Source organism: Diplotaxodon limnothrissa, linkage group LG14 (genome assembly GCF_057381915.1).
Source record: "Diplotaxodon limnothrissa isolate DT_005_m linkage group LG14, D_limnothrissa_male_GT1.1, whole genome shotgun sequence".
Lineage (NCBI taxonomy): Eukaryota > Metazoa > Chordata > Actinopteri > Cichliformes > Cichlidae > Diplotaxodon > Diplotaxodon limnothrissa.
In genome coordinates this window covers 21,991,197-22,008,993 of record NC_140609.1, presented here as the reverse complement: position 1 = coordinate 22,008,993, position 17,797 = coordinate 21,991,197, and the positions used below count along the sequence as shown (strand labels likewise).

The 17,797-nt window shown below is 42.6% G+C and overlaps 2 protein-coding genes across 2 annotated transcripts; one reads left to right on the top strand and one right to left on the bottom strand.

The window, feature by feature from the left end:
- Positions 1-3,073: 3,073 nt before the first annotated feature.
- On the top strand, positions 3,074-10,904 carry sarm1 (sterile alpha and TIR motif containing 1). The gene is made up of 8 exons (XM_085371675.1): positions 3,074-3,537; positions 6,155-6,773; positions 8,232-8,444; positions 8,932-9,023; positions 9,103-9,429; positions 9,530-9,719; positions 10,413-10,534; positions 10,796-10,904. Exons 1-8 carry the CDS (start codon positions 3,074-3,076, stop codon positions 10,902-10,904), a joined length of 2,136 nt encoding a protein of 711 aa, XP_085227801.1.
- Positions 10,905-12,351: 1,447 nt separating this feature from the next.
- slc46a1 (solute carrier family 46 member 1) lies at positions 12,352-17,685 on the bottom strand. The gene is made up of 6 exons (XM_085370834.1): positions 17,248-17,685; positions 15,366-15,757; positions 14,790-15,268; positions 13,792-13,875; positions 13,412-13,568; positions 12,352-13,313 (listed from the first exon to the last, which is right to left on the bottom strand). The coding sequence occupies exons 1-6, from the start codon at positions 17,554-17,556 to the stop codon at positions 13,259-13,261; spliced, it is 1,476 nt and encodes a 491-aa protein (XP_085226960.1). The 5' UTR covers positions 17,557-17,685; the 3' UTR covers positions 12,352-13,258.
- Positions 17,686-17,797: the final 112 nt, after the last annotated feature.

Below are 17,797 nucleotides of genomic sequence, written 5' to 3'. Positions count from 1 at the left end.
TAGAAACTATAAAACACGTCACAGACTTCTGGATGTTAGAAGACAATTAATAATGCTCATGAATGAGACTAAAGGCAAGGAGGTGTGTTTTATAACTAAACATGTTAACAGCACCTCCACATTTATATCACAGTTTATTATATTGCACGTGTATTTCAGTAATAGGCTGTTTATTTCAGTATAGTGGTGTACACGAATTCAAATTTCCGAGGCCACAGGTGGCCACATGGGCGTTATCCATAACCATAATCTATGTGATATTTCTAAACTATAATTTATCCAAGTACACATCAGTTAACTATGGAAGCCCGTTTCCGCCACTAAAAAAAAAAAAAAAAGGATCCATAACTCAAAATTTCGAGTTATTATCTCGAAATTTCGACATATTAACTCAAAATTTTGAGAAAAGCAACTTGAAATTTCGAGTTAGCGCTGCCAATCAGTAATCTACGTGAATGACGTCATTTCCATGTTACCCGGAAGCTGAAGCCCTCAGCTACAAATGCTACAGCTAAGCTACCGGTATTACATCCAGTCGTGAATGCACAGATTGCTGAGTGTTTTCAGCCTGGCTTCACAAATGATGAAATCCCTGTGTTATTAGCTGAATCACATGGTGTTACTATCAGCAAACATACTTTAATTTGTTGGGATCCGTTTTTGAGTGCGCGGTCCTGCGCCATATGCTTCCGGGTAACAAGAAAGCGACCTCATTCACGTATATTTTTGATTGGCAGAGATAACTCGAAATTTCGAGAAAATAACTCGAAATTTCGAGTTATGGATACTAGCTTTTTTTTTTTTTAGTGGCGGAAACGGGCTTCCATAGTTAACCAAGTCAGTCGGTTCTTTTGCAATGAAAGACATAAACACTCATATCACCGGTTAGTTACCGCAGTGCCGGCTGTTTAATTCACAGGAGCGTATGCAAGTAACCATGGTAACCACGGACTCTGAGCGGCTGGCTCGACGCAGGTCAGACAACTTTTACATATAAGATCTTAAAACAGGACACAGACACTGTAATTGCTGACCTAATATCAAATGTATACGTGGACTGAGTCTATGTTTGACGTTTGTTTTTATATCTAATCTTTACTCTCAAACCTTTAAACAGCAGCAAGTCTGCTGCTAAGAGAATACAGACTCAAACCGATTGATCATTTCTTTTTAAAGTCATCTGGAAGCGCCACGTTTTCACTCAGTCTTTTATTTACAGCACGATTTAAGTGTTTTAAACGGGGGAATGATGGAGGAATGTGTTGTAAATTAGCATGGTGCCTGGCATTGTCACGGGAGCATGCAGGTATTAATTTGGTGATTTATTAAACGTAGCCTATAAATGTTATTATACTTTATTCTAATCTGCTGCTAATTAGCAGTCTTAATTAGCAAGTCTTACGCTAATGGAAATGCAGATACCACAGAACACACAGCATGAATCTGATCTGCGACAAATTGAAGCCTTCATCTCTTTTACAACAGTGTGGTCTCAGACTGGTATATTTTTTATATTCTTTATGCTTTAGATTTTCGAGTCTCTGGAATAGTTGATAGTAATGAGGATAATTTTCTGTAAAAGAATATTGATATGACCTGTGAATTGGATTCATAGATGACCGTTAGGTTAGTTTGATGCCAACACTTTCATGTCAGCTAGGAAACTCTGGGTTATGACAGTTGTGTACCAGGACCTGAGCTTTGTCGGTGGTATAACAGCTCAAGCGCTTATGAGGGGAACAGGTCTATCACATGCTTTGCTGTGAGTCTGGGCTGGGCAGACATCTCCGAAATCATCGAAGAACTTTTGCAAATAGGCTCTATCATGACAAACCGACCAGATATCTGAAGATTAAACCATTACATTCTCGGCTAAAAAAAATAAATAACAGTGCATTTGGTGAGACAAAAACAGGGTATTTCAAAGTACAGTTTAGTTAGTTTCCATATGCTGGTTGTTGGTGTGGAGAAATGCCCAAAAGAATGGCCACCAGGCCAAAGCAATGGCTTTGACTTGAACAGCGTTAACCCCGCCCCCTGAGTTTGATGGGTGAGGCTGACAGGTAAAACGAATTCATCAAGACAGCCACAGGGTCAGGACTGCCAAAATGAATTAAATAAATACATCATTAAGTAATTAATTAAACGGTTCAATAATTAATTAAAATAAGAAATAAATAAATAATTCATCAAATTTGTCAAAAATTAATTAATCAAATATACAATTAAGCAATTGTTAATTAATGTGTCATTAATTAAATAAAATTTGAAATAAATAAAAAGTATGTATTTAATGTTTTAAATGAAATGAATGGGCATTTTATTAATTATTTAAATATTTCTTTAATTAATTACTTCAAATTTCAATTAATTATCGAAATATTTAATTAATTATTTAATGGCGTATTTAATTCATTCATTTCGCCACTCCTGGCCCTCTATATCTACAGAGGGCCTGCAGTGTTTACAAACGCCCTTGCCACTATACGCATGCTCTGACCGGCTGTGATGCAGGGAGTTGAGAGATGATGAGGAGCGGTGCTGCTTCTTTCACTGTACATCACTGATAACATATCCGGCGCCGGTGGGCGGTGCGAAGCCTTGAAGATGCAGGCAGCCTGCGGATGCTGACCAAAGGATGTCAGGCGAGGAACTTCCGCAGGGTACGAGCGTTACTTTTGATATTTTTGGAGAAAACAATCCGCGGCAGCGCGCTGGATGCGTTGGAAGGGAAACTATGAGAACTAAAAGTCTCAAATTGTGCCCACTAACACATCTACTGAGAGAGACAAAGCAGCAACTGTGAAGCGTAAATACCCGCTGATCTGCTCAAGATCTGCTCAGACGTCTTTAATGGCTTACTGGCGCGTATGACACCCAGAGAGAGGTGATGTGCGATTTGGTGAAAGGTGTCACTTTTGATTAATAACCGAGGCCTTGCTTTTTCTGCAGGAGTTGGCTTTGTTTACAGGGCGGCCAGTAGGCTGAACACGGATCACAGGCCTTAAGTGAACACAGCAGTGCTGCTTCTAGCAGTGCGCATCCAGATCGATCACATTGTTTGTGCCGGTAGATGCTTTTCTCCCTGACGCTCTTCTTGTGGAGGCTCTACCGACATTTCTACATCATGTTCAGCTCTGACCGGCTCACAGTCCCGGATTACGTCAGCCGGCTGCAGAGAGGGAGGAGCGGCTCCGCATGCGACCCCAGGGCCATCTCTCCGGGGATCAATGCCGACGTCCAGGCGGTTTTGGACACGTCACTTCCCGCCCTGCGCTCCGCCATCAGTAGGCTGAAGTCATCCAGGGAAACATCGAATTCAGATGAGACCCGCAGAGCTATCGCGGAGATCTTCCAGCTGGTGGAGGAGGCCTGGGTTTTACCTACCGTGGGTCGTCAAGTGGCCGAGGAGATCTGCAACAGGATCCGGCTGCATGGAGGCCTGGAGCTGCTGCTTCAGCTCCAGCAGTCGCCTGCTGTGGAGATAACTTACGAGTCTGCAAAACTGCTGGAGCAGATACTGATCTCAGAGAACAGGTATGGTGTAACGGTGTGATGCGGTGCAGGACCGCAGTAGACTGTACTACATTGCAGTCTGTTTTTGTACTTAGACATAAAGTTTAAACACTTCTGCGGGTAGTACAGTATTTGTGTTTGTGTGTCTCCATATTTGTCTGAGTATTCTAGTAATCACTTAGTAAATGATTATAAAATGTGATCTTTATTTACTGAACCTTTATTTAATGGGGTTAATGTGACTCTTGAGATTATTACTCTCCTTTCCACAAGCAAGCTGGCCAAGACTGGCAGCAGTACAGTTTCAGAAATGAGTGCTCAGCAAAAATACACAAAATAAGTGTAGTACATTTCCAAGTCATCAATTTAAACGTCAGCGTCTGGGGCCAGAACACAGGGGTGGTCAAATATTTGCAGCATGAAGAAGGTGAAGCTCAACACTTGTAGCATAAAGAACAACTTTACTGCTTGGCATCCACGATCCAGATGATTACTCTCCACATCCAGATGAAGACTACAAGCCGAAACGCGTCAGTCAAGCGATAAAGTTCATTTTTATAGTACAAGTGTTGCTGGAGCGTCTCCATGCAGTTCGAAAGTAGATGAAGCTGTGCCAGACACCTCTGCTCTGTTTCTACAGCCTGAAGTAACTGATCAGTTATATTCACCTGGAATCGTATGAAGTTTTAGTTGAAGGAACTTCCTTGCAGGCATTATACAAATGCATATAACAACTCTGATATGACGAGGGAGCAACAAGTCTCTTTGTTGCCTCAATATACAGACAGCTGCTGAAAGTGAGGTGTAAAAGAGAGTGAGTCATCTATTATAATTCTTAAGCACTTATACTGAGATACTGATTCACAGCCCAGGACTGCAGTGATACGGTTCAGTGGTTTTGAGTTTGCATTTGAGAAGATCATCAGTTCGGTGTCGTCAGGATTTCAAACATGTTGTGCTGTAATGTACTAGCAGCTGATTGCAGCTGAAGGAGAGGCTGGGTCAGAGTATGTGCAGAGCAGTCCATCCACCTTGTTATCATCATTACAGTGAAAGGGTTCTTTCAACTGAACCCCAGGGCACACTTTTAGTTGCATTAACCAAGTTGTAAGTGATTCCCTTCTACCTGCATGTACTGAGATCTGTCTGCTGAATACTTTTAAAACCATGCAGCATTTCTTATGTACACCTGTCACAGAAATAACATGTAATGTTGCAGTTTGAAACAACAAATTTTACTTAAACAGACGTCAAAAGCTATAATAGACTGAATTCACACTGACGTACACTACCAGTCAAAAGTTTGGACACAACTTCTCATTTTATTGTTTTTTCTTTGTTTTCATGACTATTTACATTGTAGATTCTCACTGAAGGAATCAAAACAATGAATGAATGAACACATATGGAATTATGTAGTAAACAAAAAAGTGTAAAATAACTGAAATCATGCTTTATAGTCTAGATTCTTCAAAATAGCCACCCTTTGCTTTGATTACTGCTTTGCACACTCTTGGCACTCTATTGATGAGCTTCATGAGGTAGTCACCTGAAATGATTTTCCAACAGTTGTGAAGGAGTTCCCAGAGATGCGGAGGATTTGTTGGCACTTTTGCCTTCTGTCTCATCCCTTTTGCTAGTCCATCTCATCCCAAACCATCTCGATTGGGTTTAGGTCAGGTGACTGTGGAGGCCAGGCCATCACTCTCCTTCTTGGTCAAATAGCCCTTACACAGCTTGGAGGTGTGTTTGAGGTCATTGGTCCAACTAAATGCAAACCGGATTGAATGGCATGTCACTACAGGATGCTGTGGAAGCCATGCTGGTTCGAATCCCCAACAGTGTCACCAGCAAAGCACCCCCACGCCATCACACCTCCTCCTCCTTGCTCCATGGTTTGAACCACGCATGTAGAAACCATCTGTTCACCTTTTCTGTGCCGCACAGAGACATGGCAGGTGGAACCAAAAATCTCAAAATTTGGACTCATCATATCAAAGCACAGATTTCCCCTGGTCTATTGTCCATTCATTGTGTTTCTTGCCTCAAACAAATCTCTTCTGCTTGTTGCTTTCCTTAGTAGTGGTTTCTTAGCAGCTATTTGATCGAAAAGGCCTGATTTCTGGCGGAACAGTTGATGTAGAGATGTGTCTGCTACTGGAACTCTGTCTGGAATTTATCTGGACTCTAATCTGAGGTGCTGTTAACTTTTTGAGGCTGGCGATGATGATGAATTTATCCTCAGCAGCAGAGGTGACTCTTGTCCTTCCTTTCCTTCATGTGAGCCAGTTTCGTTGTAGTGCTTGATGGTTTTTGCGACTGTACTTTGGGACACATTCAAAATTTTAGCAATTTTTCAGACTGGCTGACATTCAGTTCTTTAAACAATGAGAGACTGTCGTTTCTCTTTAGTTAACCGATTGGTTCATGCCATAATATAAATTCTAACAGTTGTCAAATATGGGTGTTAGCTGTGTAAATAAACTCTGATCAATTTTTCTGTTAATTAGTGATAAAGAATGTGGGATGGTGGGTATGAACTTCAATTTCTTGGCTGCTGAAGTGCTGTCACTCAGTCTCCCAGACCGTATGAAGTCTGTATTTAGTGTTTGTTACCATCTTCCAAATTTGTCTACAGGGATTACGTGGCTCGCATAGGTCTGGGGGTCATCCTCAACCTGACTCGTCAGCAGGAAGATGCTCAGCTGGCTCGGAGCGTCTCGGGCATCCTCGAGCACATGTTCAAACACACCGAGGAGACGTCTATCCACCTCATCACCAACGGCGCCCTGGACACCCTCCTCTTCTGGTGCCGAGGTACGGACCCCACTGTTCTGCGTCACTGTGCCGTGGCACTGGCTAACTGTGCGATGTATGGAGGCCACTGCTGCCAGCGCTGGATGATCGAGAAACGGGCAGCTGAGTGGCTCTTCCCACTGGCCTTTTCCAAAGAGGATGAACTCATTCGTTTCTATGCCTGTTTGGCTGTAACTGTGTTAGCTGCAAACAGAGAAATTGAGAAAGAGGTGGTGAAATCAGGGACCTTGGAGCTAGTGGAGCCATTCATCGCATCTCTGGATCCAGAGGACTTTGCCCGCAGTTTACTGGACAGTGCAGACAGCATGCAGGGAAGGACCGCATCTGACCTGCAGCAACTTTTGCCGTTACTGGATGGCACGAGAGTGGAGGGAAAGTGCATTGCAGCCTTTTACCTGTGTGTTGAGGCCAGCATCAAGTCCCGTCAGCGCAACACAAAGGTAAAACTGTCTCTCTTATTTAATGAGTTGGAAAGACATCAGATGCATAAAATAATAAATAATACTTCCAGTGGCTGACACATAGTATTTATTTTTTAGATTAATGAAGTGCATGGATTTTATAGATATTTGAATCAAAACTGATTATAAATTAATAAAATAAATTAACAATTCAACATATTCATTAAAACATTACTTAACAAATATTACTAACATCTAAATCCTCTACAGAGTTATTGTATCAAGGTCCCAAAATGTCTCAGACACAGCACCACTCAAGCCAAAGGGAAGATCCCAGCACTGCTCACCTGGGTGTATTTATAGCCCTCAGAAAAGCTTTAGAACATTTATGCAAGAAGAAACAAGACCTGAAGATCAGGATTAAACAAATGAAAGAGGAAAAATGCAACAAATTACAGAAATGTTGAAAGAAAATGAAGAGCAGAGAAAATGCAAGTTCCAAGACATGGAGAAAAAATGAAGGCCTGAAGTGATGTTCGACGAAGTTCTGAGAAGGAGCAGAAGGAGCTTTTATGGAAGCAGCACATGAAGAGATGCAATCCAAGCTCCAAGCCACAGAGAAAGATAGACAAAGCACTGAGAAGAAATGCACCATTGCTGAACGAGAAGGAACAAAAGGAAGCAGTATACCAACAAATCGTGTGCAAGCTTCAAGTATCGGAGAAAAACAATGAAGATTTGCGTGTAATGTTTGAGGAGGACAAATCTCAGAAAGACATGAAGTCTTTACTTCAAGAACTACAGCAGAGACATGAGGCCTTACAAACAATCCATTAAAAAAAGAAGAACAAAAAAGGACGTGGAAGAGGAAAACAAAGAACTGCGAGAAAAACGTGAACAAAAGCAGGAAACCTTAGAAGAACTGGAGAGAAGGTGTAAGAAGGTGTAAGTGCAGCATGAAGAACTTTTCAGAGAGAAGACAGACCTCATAAAACAGAGCAAAGATCTGCAGGAAGTGTGCCTGAAAAAGCAGAGAAAGCAGTTCAGGTTTTTCCACAAGAAGGGCTCTGCTGCTTCTTCAGTTCAGCCTGGACAAGAGTAGCCTCATCTTCCTCCTACAGAGGCAAAACCTGCAAACAAATTCAGTGTGCTTCAGGGTCTTATGCAATTTTAATGTTGTTAAGAAACATTACTGATTGAAATCACCATTTAGCAGTACTTAAGAAAAGCTGAATAACTGAGCTTTATTTAGCATGACTCCTTGTATTTAGCATGAGTCGACAGGTATAAGTTGGATAACAGTTCAAAACAACCTCACCTTAATTGGAAAGTAAAATTTGAGAAAATTCTCACGTTAATTATTTGCCTTTATTTTATGAAGAGATGTATGTTTTAGCGTTGACTGATTCTTTTAAGCCTTGTTGTTGTGGCAGGTGGCTATTTCACTTAAAATTGAAATATATTGTGGCTGATCCCCAATTTCTCCTTCCTTTTCAGATATTTCAAGAGATTGGTGCTGTGCAGAGCCTCAAAAGAATCGTCATGTACTCCAGCAATGCCACAGTCTGTGCCCTCGCTAAGCGGGCGCTGAGCATGATGGGAGAGGAAGTACCGAAACGAATCCTGTCAAGCGTGCCCAACTGGAAAACCTGTGAGGTGCAGACGTGGCTGCAGCAGATCGGCTTCAGCGCTTGCTGTGATCGTTTTCAGGTGAGCGACACATTATTCCTACAGAAAGATGAAATATCTATCCACACGTTCATCTCACAGCTCAGTTTAACAGCTGAACTGACATGGATGTGGTTTGGGTCTTAGGAGTGGTTTAGTGGAGAGAACGTTTTTAGGGTCAGTTTTGCCTTTTGCACCGAAGAATATCATTGGACTGCCAATTAGACTGCCCCCCACCTTGTACATTTTTAAAGTAAGGCTTAAAACTCATTTTCATTTCTTGGCTTTTATCCTAGAGTGAAAATTGTAGGTATTTAGGTACTTTATTGCCTCTAGTATATTTGTGATTCTTCAGATATACTTATTGAGGTGTGTGGGCAATGGTGTGTGCGTGTGGTGTATCTTTTATTATGTTGTGTAACCCTCATTTTCACGTACAGTGTGCTGGCCGACTTTGTTGTTGTAAACATGCTTTATAAATAAAATCAGACTAAACTGGCCTGATGTGTTTGGTGATGTTATTACGTAGGAACTCCAGGTGGATGGAGACCTTCTTCTGAACATCACAGATGAAGATTTGAGCTGTGATTTGAGCATGACTACCAACCTTACTCGCAAGAGGCAAGTGGTGAATAATATTTGAACCCGCGTTTATTTGTCTTGAAAAAAAAAAACCCCTCTAATTTGTCTGATCATCCAGGTTTTTGAGAGACTTGCGTGTGCTGAAGACTTACGCCAATTACTCCACATGTGACCCCAACAACATGGCCGACTGGTTAAGCGAGGTGGACCCCCGTTTTCGTCAGTACACCTACGGCCTAGTCCAGTCAGGCGTGGACCGTCACAACATCCAGAGCCTGACCGATAAGCAGCTCCAGCACGACTGCCACATTGAGAACGGCGTCCACAGAGCAAAGATACTGTCTGCCAGCCGCGGGCCCTTAAAACTGAGCCACACCGATGCACAGCCTTCAGGGCCTGACGTCTTCATCAGCTACAGACGAACCACGGGCTCACAGCTGGCCAGGTTAGAACTGGAGAAGATTTTGTGCAGAAGGTCATTTAGGATGAAGAGTGAGATCAGATAAGGTTAAAATTAAATCCTGCTCATCTTGTTTTGCTCCCAGCCTATTGAAGGTGCACCTGCAGGTTCGAGGATACAGCGTCTTCATAGATGTGGAGAAGCTGGAGGCTGGTAAATTTGAGGACAAACTCATTCAGAGTGTGCAGAGAGCACGTAACTTCATCCTGGTCCTGTCTGCCAGTGCACTCGACAAGTGTATGGGAGACACAGCCATGAAGGACTGGGTGCATAAGGTCAGTTTTCCATTTCCTGCACACGATGGTTGAAATGTCAGGGCTAATTATGTCTAATTTCTGCTGAAAAATGTCAGATCACTGCACCTCGAACTCTTCTCGAGATGTTCCACAGTAGTTCTGTTCATGAGGCAATTGGATTACATCAGATCAGATTTGTGAGCTTGCATTTAAAGTTTGTTCTGTGGAGTCATTTTTGGAGTGTTTTTGTATTTTCAGTGGAACACAACTCTCTTAAAACTCATGAATAGGTTTATAGTTCCATTTACACCCACTTAAATTCATGATGGCGGGTTTTAATAAAATATCATGACTAAAAACTGAATTAACGGAAATCCCACTCTGCCTAATATTATGCCATTAAATACCTCTGATTCAACAGGACATGGGACCCTTGGAGGGGTCCTGTGGTGTCTGCTCCCTGTGATTTGTGGGGTTGGACTTGCTCTAGGACATCCTATCCTTGGTTAGAGGTTAACCAAGCGTACATAGAGGTTCATAATAACATGGTTAGGATGTATGTTATTATGAGAACGCATGATTCTTGTGTCGGGCTCTTTGCCGTGTTGCTCACACTGTTCCTGAGCAGTGTTTGTGTTGTGGTAGGCAGTTTTACCCTTATGAGGGAAGCTGCTGCCATTGGGGAGTGAAATTCAGATAGATTATCTCCAATTCATTTGTTTCATCTTGCAGGAGATCGTCACGGCCCTGGCTGGTAAGAAGAACATAGTTCCTGTCACAGATAACTTTGCATGGCCTGACCCCATGTCCCTGCCAGAAGACATGAGAGCCATTCTCAACTTCAACGGCATCAAGTGAGTCCCTGCATACTGTGCTCCGATTGGACAGTGGACACAGTCCTGTTGTGATGTGCGGGGAAACTGTTTTCCCACCAGGTCTAAACCACAGCTGTTTGTTCCATTTGTACTGCATTTATTACAATCTCCCAATAGCACTCATATTTCTCTCATTAATATTTCAGTCACTTTAGTGCAGATGTGTAAAAATTCCAATTAGAGGGAACTGTTTTCCCTGAATCGACATCATCTAATGCCTGCTGACGTCTCTTCACATAGGTGGTCCCACGAATATCAGGAGGCTACGATCGAGAAGATCCTGCGCTTTCTGAAAGGACCCCAAGACCAAGTCGACCGCTCAGACGGCTCCAAAGAGCAGAAGAAATAAACTGAGATAAACACAGTCCGATTTCAGCTATAATAACTATCCATGATGCCAAAATTCCACATAACCTACAGTGAATAGTCTGGCAGCTTTCCCTGCTCTGACCTAATGCATGTGAAATGAATCCGGATGTTTAGATTACTTGCTGACCGAAATACCTGATATGCACACACTTAATTATTAACAATAAATAGAACTGATAAGGGGATTGTATATAAAAACTCTAAGCCTTTAATGTTAGTCAGTGCTGTATATGTGTAATCAGGTACAGTAAGCGCCTTCTGTATCTCAGGAAAATAACTGTGATAGACCAGCTGACATGGACACCCAGCAACATTATCACTGCTAACACATCAGTGTTCATCAAAGCTCCTCTATATGCAGTCGTTTTTTTTAACCTGTGTACATCAAATGGACCAAAGCAGGTCTCTGACTTTACCAACATTTCTCCCGTTTTCATGTTTGTGTTGTGATAGAAGAAATCTTCCTCGGCAGACTTGATGATTTGTTTAGGATGAGTGACTACTGTGAGTTTAATCTAAGCCCCAAATTTAACCATAAACAAGTGAAATATGTGTAGCGGGAATAACTCCATGTAGCGTTAAACATACTGTTCTGTAATAAAAGTGGGTAAAAAGTACCTCAATATCTGTTCTGTTTTACGGTGTAATTGTGAATTACCACACTGTGTAATCCATTATTACTGCTGACATAAGACTTACTTCACCACAGTCTGTCCAATAGTTATATGTCTGCTTTTGAACTGAAAATGTATCATCCATCCATCTTCTGCTTATCCAGTCAGGGTTTTGGGAGTGGGTGGGCTGTTTCACCCAGCTGTCACAGGGTGAGAGGTACACCCTGGACAGGTGGCCAGGCTATCGCAGGTCTGACACACAGAGACAGATGATCATACCTACAGCCAGTTTAGAATGACCCATTAACCCCATGCGTGCCTTTGGACTGTGGGAGGAAGCTATAGTACCGGAGGGAATCCCCACAGACACTGGAGAACAGAGAGGCCCCAAACAGCCGGTGGATTCAAACCCAGGACAATCTTGCTGTGAGGCAACAGTGCTAACCACCACACCACTGTACTGCCCCAAAGTGTATCCTTGTTCAGAAAATAAATAAATAATTAAACACAGCAATCTGACACACCTGTCCTGTATTCATGAAGCATAAATGTACACCTGTAAAAACCAACAAAAGCAGTCATCCAGATGTGTTAATCAAGTTTATTAAATAAAATTGTGTAACTCGATTAACAAGATTTTTGGGGTTTGAAATCATTAAATTATCACACTTTATATTATAACAGATCACTCTGTTGACAGAACTGGAAGTGCAAAACCATAATTTAATTGCATTTTGTAATTTTAGAAAAAACATAAAATGTTAAAAGTTAAAACACAAACATCACTTATTTTATCACTTAAAAAATGTACTCTAAAATGTATTCAGATTGCTAAATATTGGAAATTATAGAAGAACAGACAGGTTTCTCAGACAGTTGTAGCACACTGTACGTTTTCTAAGGATGGCTTTGGTCACATGATCACGCGAATCTTGCTAATCAGTTAATGGTAGGTCAGTGGAAACTTCACTCAGCCAAGTAACTTCCCTTTGTGCATTTAAAGCTGATTCGACAGCTCCTGTTCCTTCATTGTGCAACTAGGACGTGACACTGTGTGCACGGCTTCTGCATTACTTCACAGATCAGCGTGTAATGCAGAAGCAGTCATTTAGATAAAAATGATTAACATTCATACAATGGAAAACATTCCTGATTGATTCTACATATGGCTTAAATCAGTGACACCTGGAGATATACAACAATTACATACATTCACGGTTTTAACTAACAGGAGTTAGTTAACAGGAGTGTGTGTGGTCTTCTGCTGCTGTAGCACATCCGCTTCAAGGTTCCACTTATTATGCACGAGGTACCGCCATGTGATCAGCTGATCAGATATTTGTATTAGTGAGCACTTGGACAAAATCAGAAAGCAGCAATTTACAAAATAACTTCTTTGTTTTTGTTGACGCGTTACATAGAATCTGTGACGACACTGCAGTGTCATGATCTCCGGTGCTCTACAATAGCTCATGATATTAAAAAATTACATCAAATTTTAATTATAAAGACACATTTTTGGGTTTGGCAGAACTGTCAGTCAGGATGTCGTTTCTTCATCGCTTACTTATTCTTTCTGGTGTAACAAGATGGAAATATCCCATCCCTGGGTGAGCGAATAAAACTGCAGACACAACGGATGCCTCTGCTCACCTTTCAGACTAACACCAGGATGAACCTGCACTCTCTTTTGTGATCCTGCCCTCCACCTCTCTGCAGGTCAGGACACTGTGGCATCTCTCTGGTCTCTCCTTTGTTCCAAACACTGCAGAGTCCTAGAAATACAGACATGAAGATGGTCAGTAATGACATTTGTCTGGTTGTTTACAGCCCATAAGACTAAAGCCAGTCACACAGGCATGAACAGACTCACCCTATTATTCCAGCTGGGATGAAGAGGATGATAGCAGCAAAGAGGAAAGGGAATCCCTTCATGAAGTGCAGGGTTGCTGGGTAGAGGGAGTTGAAAACGCCACTGCCCACCAGATAACACAAGCTCTCCACACAGGCAACAGATGCAAACAGGGCACCTAAGAAAAAGCACACACACACCCAGTAACACAATTACACATACAACCTGCAGAGCACAAGCTGTCCCGCGTGACAAGGGAACATGTGCTTCAACTGTGCTGCTGATCTAATTAGTTCACTGGCTCCACCACTGCACAGCTGACACACTGAGCTCTCTCTCTCACACAATCCGCACAACTTTGGTTTTAAATGTGTAACACTTGTACACGATCACGGGCTGACCCTGCTCTGACGGCTCCACCAACTTGGACAGCTTGGACCTCAGCACAGGTGTCGATGTCATGAAGAGCAAACACAGACCATAACCTGGGGAGAAAAAAACCCAAAACCAAAACAGATTTTTATGTTTATATGCGTGTAATTGTTTAATATCCATGAAATAATCCAGAGCGGGTGAATAAACTGTGTTAATTATTTCTAGAGGTTACAATCAGAGACAGTTTATTGTAGCCTTGTACTCAGGGCTGACAACCCTGAGTACAAGGCTACAATCAGTGGCCTTTTGTTCACTGACGTGTCATTATGTTTAAAATTTGCTTTAAAAATAACAATAACATGGGGTAAAAGGATTTGAAAAGCACAAATACAGGAAGATAATCAAAGTAACAAGCAGACATTCATCCATTCACTTATCCTTGAAAAGGTCTAAAGGGAGGCTGGAGCTTATCCCAACTAACATAGGGCGACATGCAGGGTGCACCCTGGACAGGTTCCCAGCCTAAGATAGGGAGATAGACAGCCATTCACACCTATGGGCAATTTAGATTCACCAATTAACCCAACTGCATGTCTTTGGACTGTGGGAGGAAGCCAGAGCACCGGAGAGTACCCATACAGACACGGGGAGAACATGCAAACTGCAAACTCCACACAGAAAGCCCCCGGCCAGGTAGCCAAGTTGAACTTCTTGCTGTGAAGCAACAGTGCTAACCACTGTGCCACCATGCTGCAGTGACATTTAACTCCAAATTAAATTGACACCAATATATATTGTAAGTCTTAACACAGACAAGACTTTTTCTTGGGCAGAGGCCGCATTCCATTACACATAATAGAAGAGAGAAAACACCTAATCATGGTAAAGTACTACAATAGTAAAAGTCATCTTCACTTAATTTATCCTACCTCACATTTTTCCTCACATAGTACATTCAGATTGACTTTTTACAATCGGTTTATAAACCATCTGGAGGTTATGAATGTGCTCCGACACCTCTCACCTGTAAACATGAGCTGAGTGCTGTTAGCCACAGAAAAGACCACCAGACCAACAATGTTGGAGGCAAGACCCACAAGAGCCACCCAGGAGTCCTCCATGCAGCGCTGCATGATCTTTATCCCCGCCAGACTGCTCAGGTAGCCCAGGTGGTGAGCTGCTGATCCGTAGCCAATAAAGTCTGGGCCCCAGCACAGAGGCGAGCTCAGCTCGTACAACACGTACAGTTCTCTGGAGCCAAAGTGAACAGTCACCACCAGAAAGAAGCACAGCGTGTAAAGCCACAGCTTGCATCTGTGAAATTGTCCTCCAGCCTCACTGCTGCTGCCTCCTGATGAGTAGAGGTGCCAGACAGCTTTATGGTGTCGAGTAGTGAGGAGCTTAGCACTCGGGTCTGGCACCACAGACTCACGGACAAAGAGGAAGGCATACAGAGCTGACACCAAGTTGGTGGCCAGCACGAGCCAGAACGGGTTGATGTAACTAAACAAAGCACAGAAATAGAGAGGTAAAGCTTATATGGTTGATTTAGATATATATTAGAGCAGTGTGAACAAACCTTTTAACACACATTCCTTACCCTTGAGCCCGCCGCCACTGTCCTCCAATGATGCTGGCTAGCATCCCTGACAGGCCCAGACACGCCTCTAGGATTGCCACCCTGAAGGTGCGAGAGCGCCTGTCACTGATATCTGCCACATAGGCAAAGCAGCCTGCCAGGACGGCATTAAAATCACCCGACAGGCCGCTAAGCAGCCGTCCCACTAGAAAGTAGACCACGGGCAGCTTGAGATACATCACCACAAGGTACACGATCGTCTGCAGGGCCAGGCCAAGGTTAGGGAGGATGAGGACTCGTCTGCGACCAGCGAGGTCACTCCAAGAGCCCAGGAGAGGCACAACCAAGAGCCCGACAGAAAAGCCCCCCAGACTGATGTACAGGTTCCAGTGTGCTGTCAAGGTTTCCACCTCCTGAAAAAGACACATTTAACAACAATCAATCTCAGTGATCAGCGAAGAGGTGGAGAAGATTTTTTAATAGATGCTGTGTTTCTACTTTTTGTTTCTTAGCTGCATCCCAGGTGTAACTCTGTCTGTGCACCAGCGTAATTAGACCCATACATCATTGCGTCTGATCTGCCCAAACACTAGTTTTGCTTCACCTTTTTTAGCAGAGCGTGTAGATTGTATTCCCTTTTCCCATTTTCAGCATGTGACTGCTGTTCCTCATTGTTGAACTGCTTGTAGGTTCAAGGCTTACGACTCCTTTTTTCCTTAAATGACTACACATGCAGCCATTCAGGTGCTGATGATCAATTTACTTAGAAAAAAAAGCCTTTAAAACACATCTGCATGTCTTTATGTGTGTATTAGTTTGTGCATTGCTTTTGTTTTCTCCAAATTGTAAGCACTTGACAGGAGGTCTTGCATATCTTTAAAGGGCTTGCGTGATAAAAAATGGCCCTTTTGGTGATGCTTATAACTATATGAGCGTGCTTTACTTGTTAGAACAGGTAAAAAAAATATGATACAGGAATGGCTTATTTTTAGGACTGCTTTGCATGCAGTTTCTTCAATAAGTGTTTTCATTTTGTTGTTTGTTAAGGGTAACTATGTAACCTGAAGAAATCAACAAAGTGGGATGGCCTCTCCTACTGAACCAGTTAGTTTAACTGTAAATCTAGCATGTTAGCATTACTTTGTGTCTCACTTGTGATGAATAATAAATAATGCTGCAGGTTTGCTGGCTGTTCAACAGAATATTGGATTAGTGAGTCATGATATGAGAGTCAAAGTCAGATTTATTGTCCATTCTGCAATATGTCCCGGGTATACACAGGATTGAAATGCCGTGTTTCCCTGACCCATGGTGTGCAGCGAAATTAAATAAATATAATAAATTAAGTGAGAAGTTTTTCAGCTTTTTTATATACAAGATATTAAGTATAAATGTTTTTTAAAGCCTGCATAAATATTCCAAGTAGCAAAAAAAATGAGGGTAAACAGGGTACCACAGTCCTTCTGTGGACTAAATCACACATTTCTCCGTGGTCTTTGTCAGGTTACTTCGTTAGTGCTTGTAAGCTGTGGTGCTACTTGGGACTAGTCTAAACCTATTGGGGGTGGGCATATTGTTTTATGCATGGCTTCATTAATAAAATCAATCAACAGTGTTATAGTGTCTACAACCCCTTTAAGTTTTCCGCCATTATAGAGCCTGAAGAAAAGGGTTAAAATACATTGAATTTTTAAGGTTATAAACATGTAACGTAATATTAATGAAAGATGTTTTTGTGCTTTTCCTGTTATAAAAATACTTCACAATGTATTAAACTCACGTTGAAAAGCCTTTATTTGTAACGGCATACATGGTTTTTAAATTAAAGGGTAATTCAAATGCTTTTCCCACGCAGAAAAGACGTGGACAGCAGCAGCAGTACATTTCAGGGTGACCGGACTACCTTCTGAAGCGGGTCGGGGGGCGCTGAGCTGTTGCCGCACTCCGACCTCTTGGAGCCGTTGTAGCCGAGGTCTTCGCTTATGCGGTCCCACAGGTACTGGGTCGACAGAGGTGCCTGCAGGGCCAGGGAGAACATGGACAGGAACAACACCGGCTCCACAGACACCGGCAGCGAGCATGTAACAGGCGGTCGTACGACGTCGGTGGACGGTACACCAGGCTCCTCTTTGTTTACGTCGAGCTGTGGTTCCTCCGCTGTGTCACTGAGGACATCTCCGTGTAGGATCGCCGCAGTGTCCTGCTCGTCCATGTTGGATCCACTCAACTGTAAACATTAAGTGTGTTGACTAGTTTAAGCTGCCTGTTAACGGAGTATACAGTGAAAACGAGAGCGTGTGCGGCTGGCTAACAACGGTTACGCTAATGAGAGTGAAGGTAACTTTACTGCCAGCTCAGCCAAAATCAATGAAACAATAACATGAACCGTAAAAGCGCGGGCTTTGCGGCCTCTGCTGGACGAAGAGGTGAACTACATTCCGAAATGATAACTG

Bases quoted from the DNA above. Each gene is read 5' to 3' on its own strand.
- slc46a1 (XM_085370834.1), bottom strand. From the start codon at position 17,556: ATGGACGAGCAGGACACTGCGGCGATCCTACACGGAGATGTCCTCAGT. The intron at 15,269-15,365 runs GTAAGGAATGTG...TGCTTTGTTTAG, and splicing joins CAGTGGCGGCGGGCTCAAGG to TTACATCAACCCGTTCTGGC. The intron at 13,876-14,789 runs GTGAGAGGTGTC...TTTTCTCCCCAG, and splicing joins CACTCAGCTCATGTTTACAG to GTTATGGTCTGTGTTTGCTC.
- sarm1 (XM_085371675.1), top strand. From the start codon at position 3,074: ATGCTTTTCTCCCTGACGCTCTTCTTGTGGAGGCTCTACCGACATTTC. The intron at 9,024-9,102 runs GCAAGTGGTGAA...CTGATCATCCAG, and splicing joins ACCAACCTTACTCGCAAGAG to GTTTTTGAGAGACTTGCGTG. The intron at 10,535-10,795 runs GTGAGTCCCTGC...CTCTTCACATAG, and splicing joins CTCAACTTCAACGGCATCAA to GTGGTCCCACGAATATCAGG.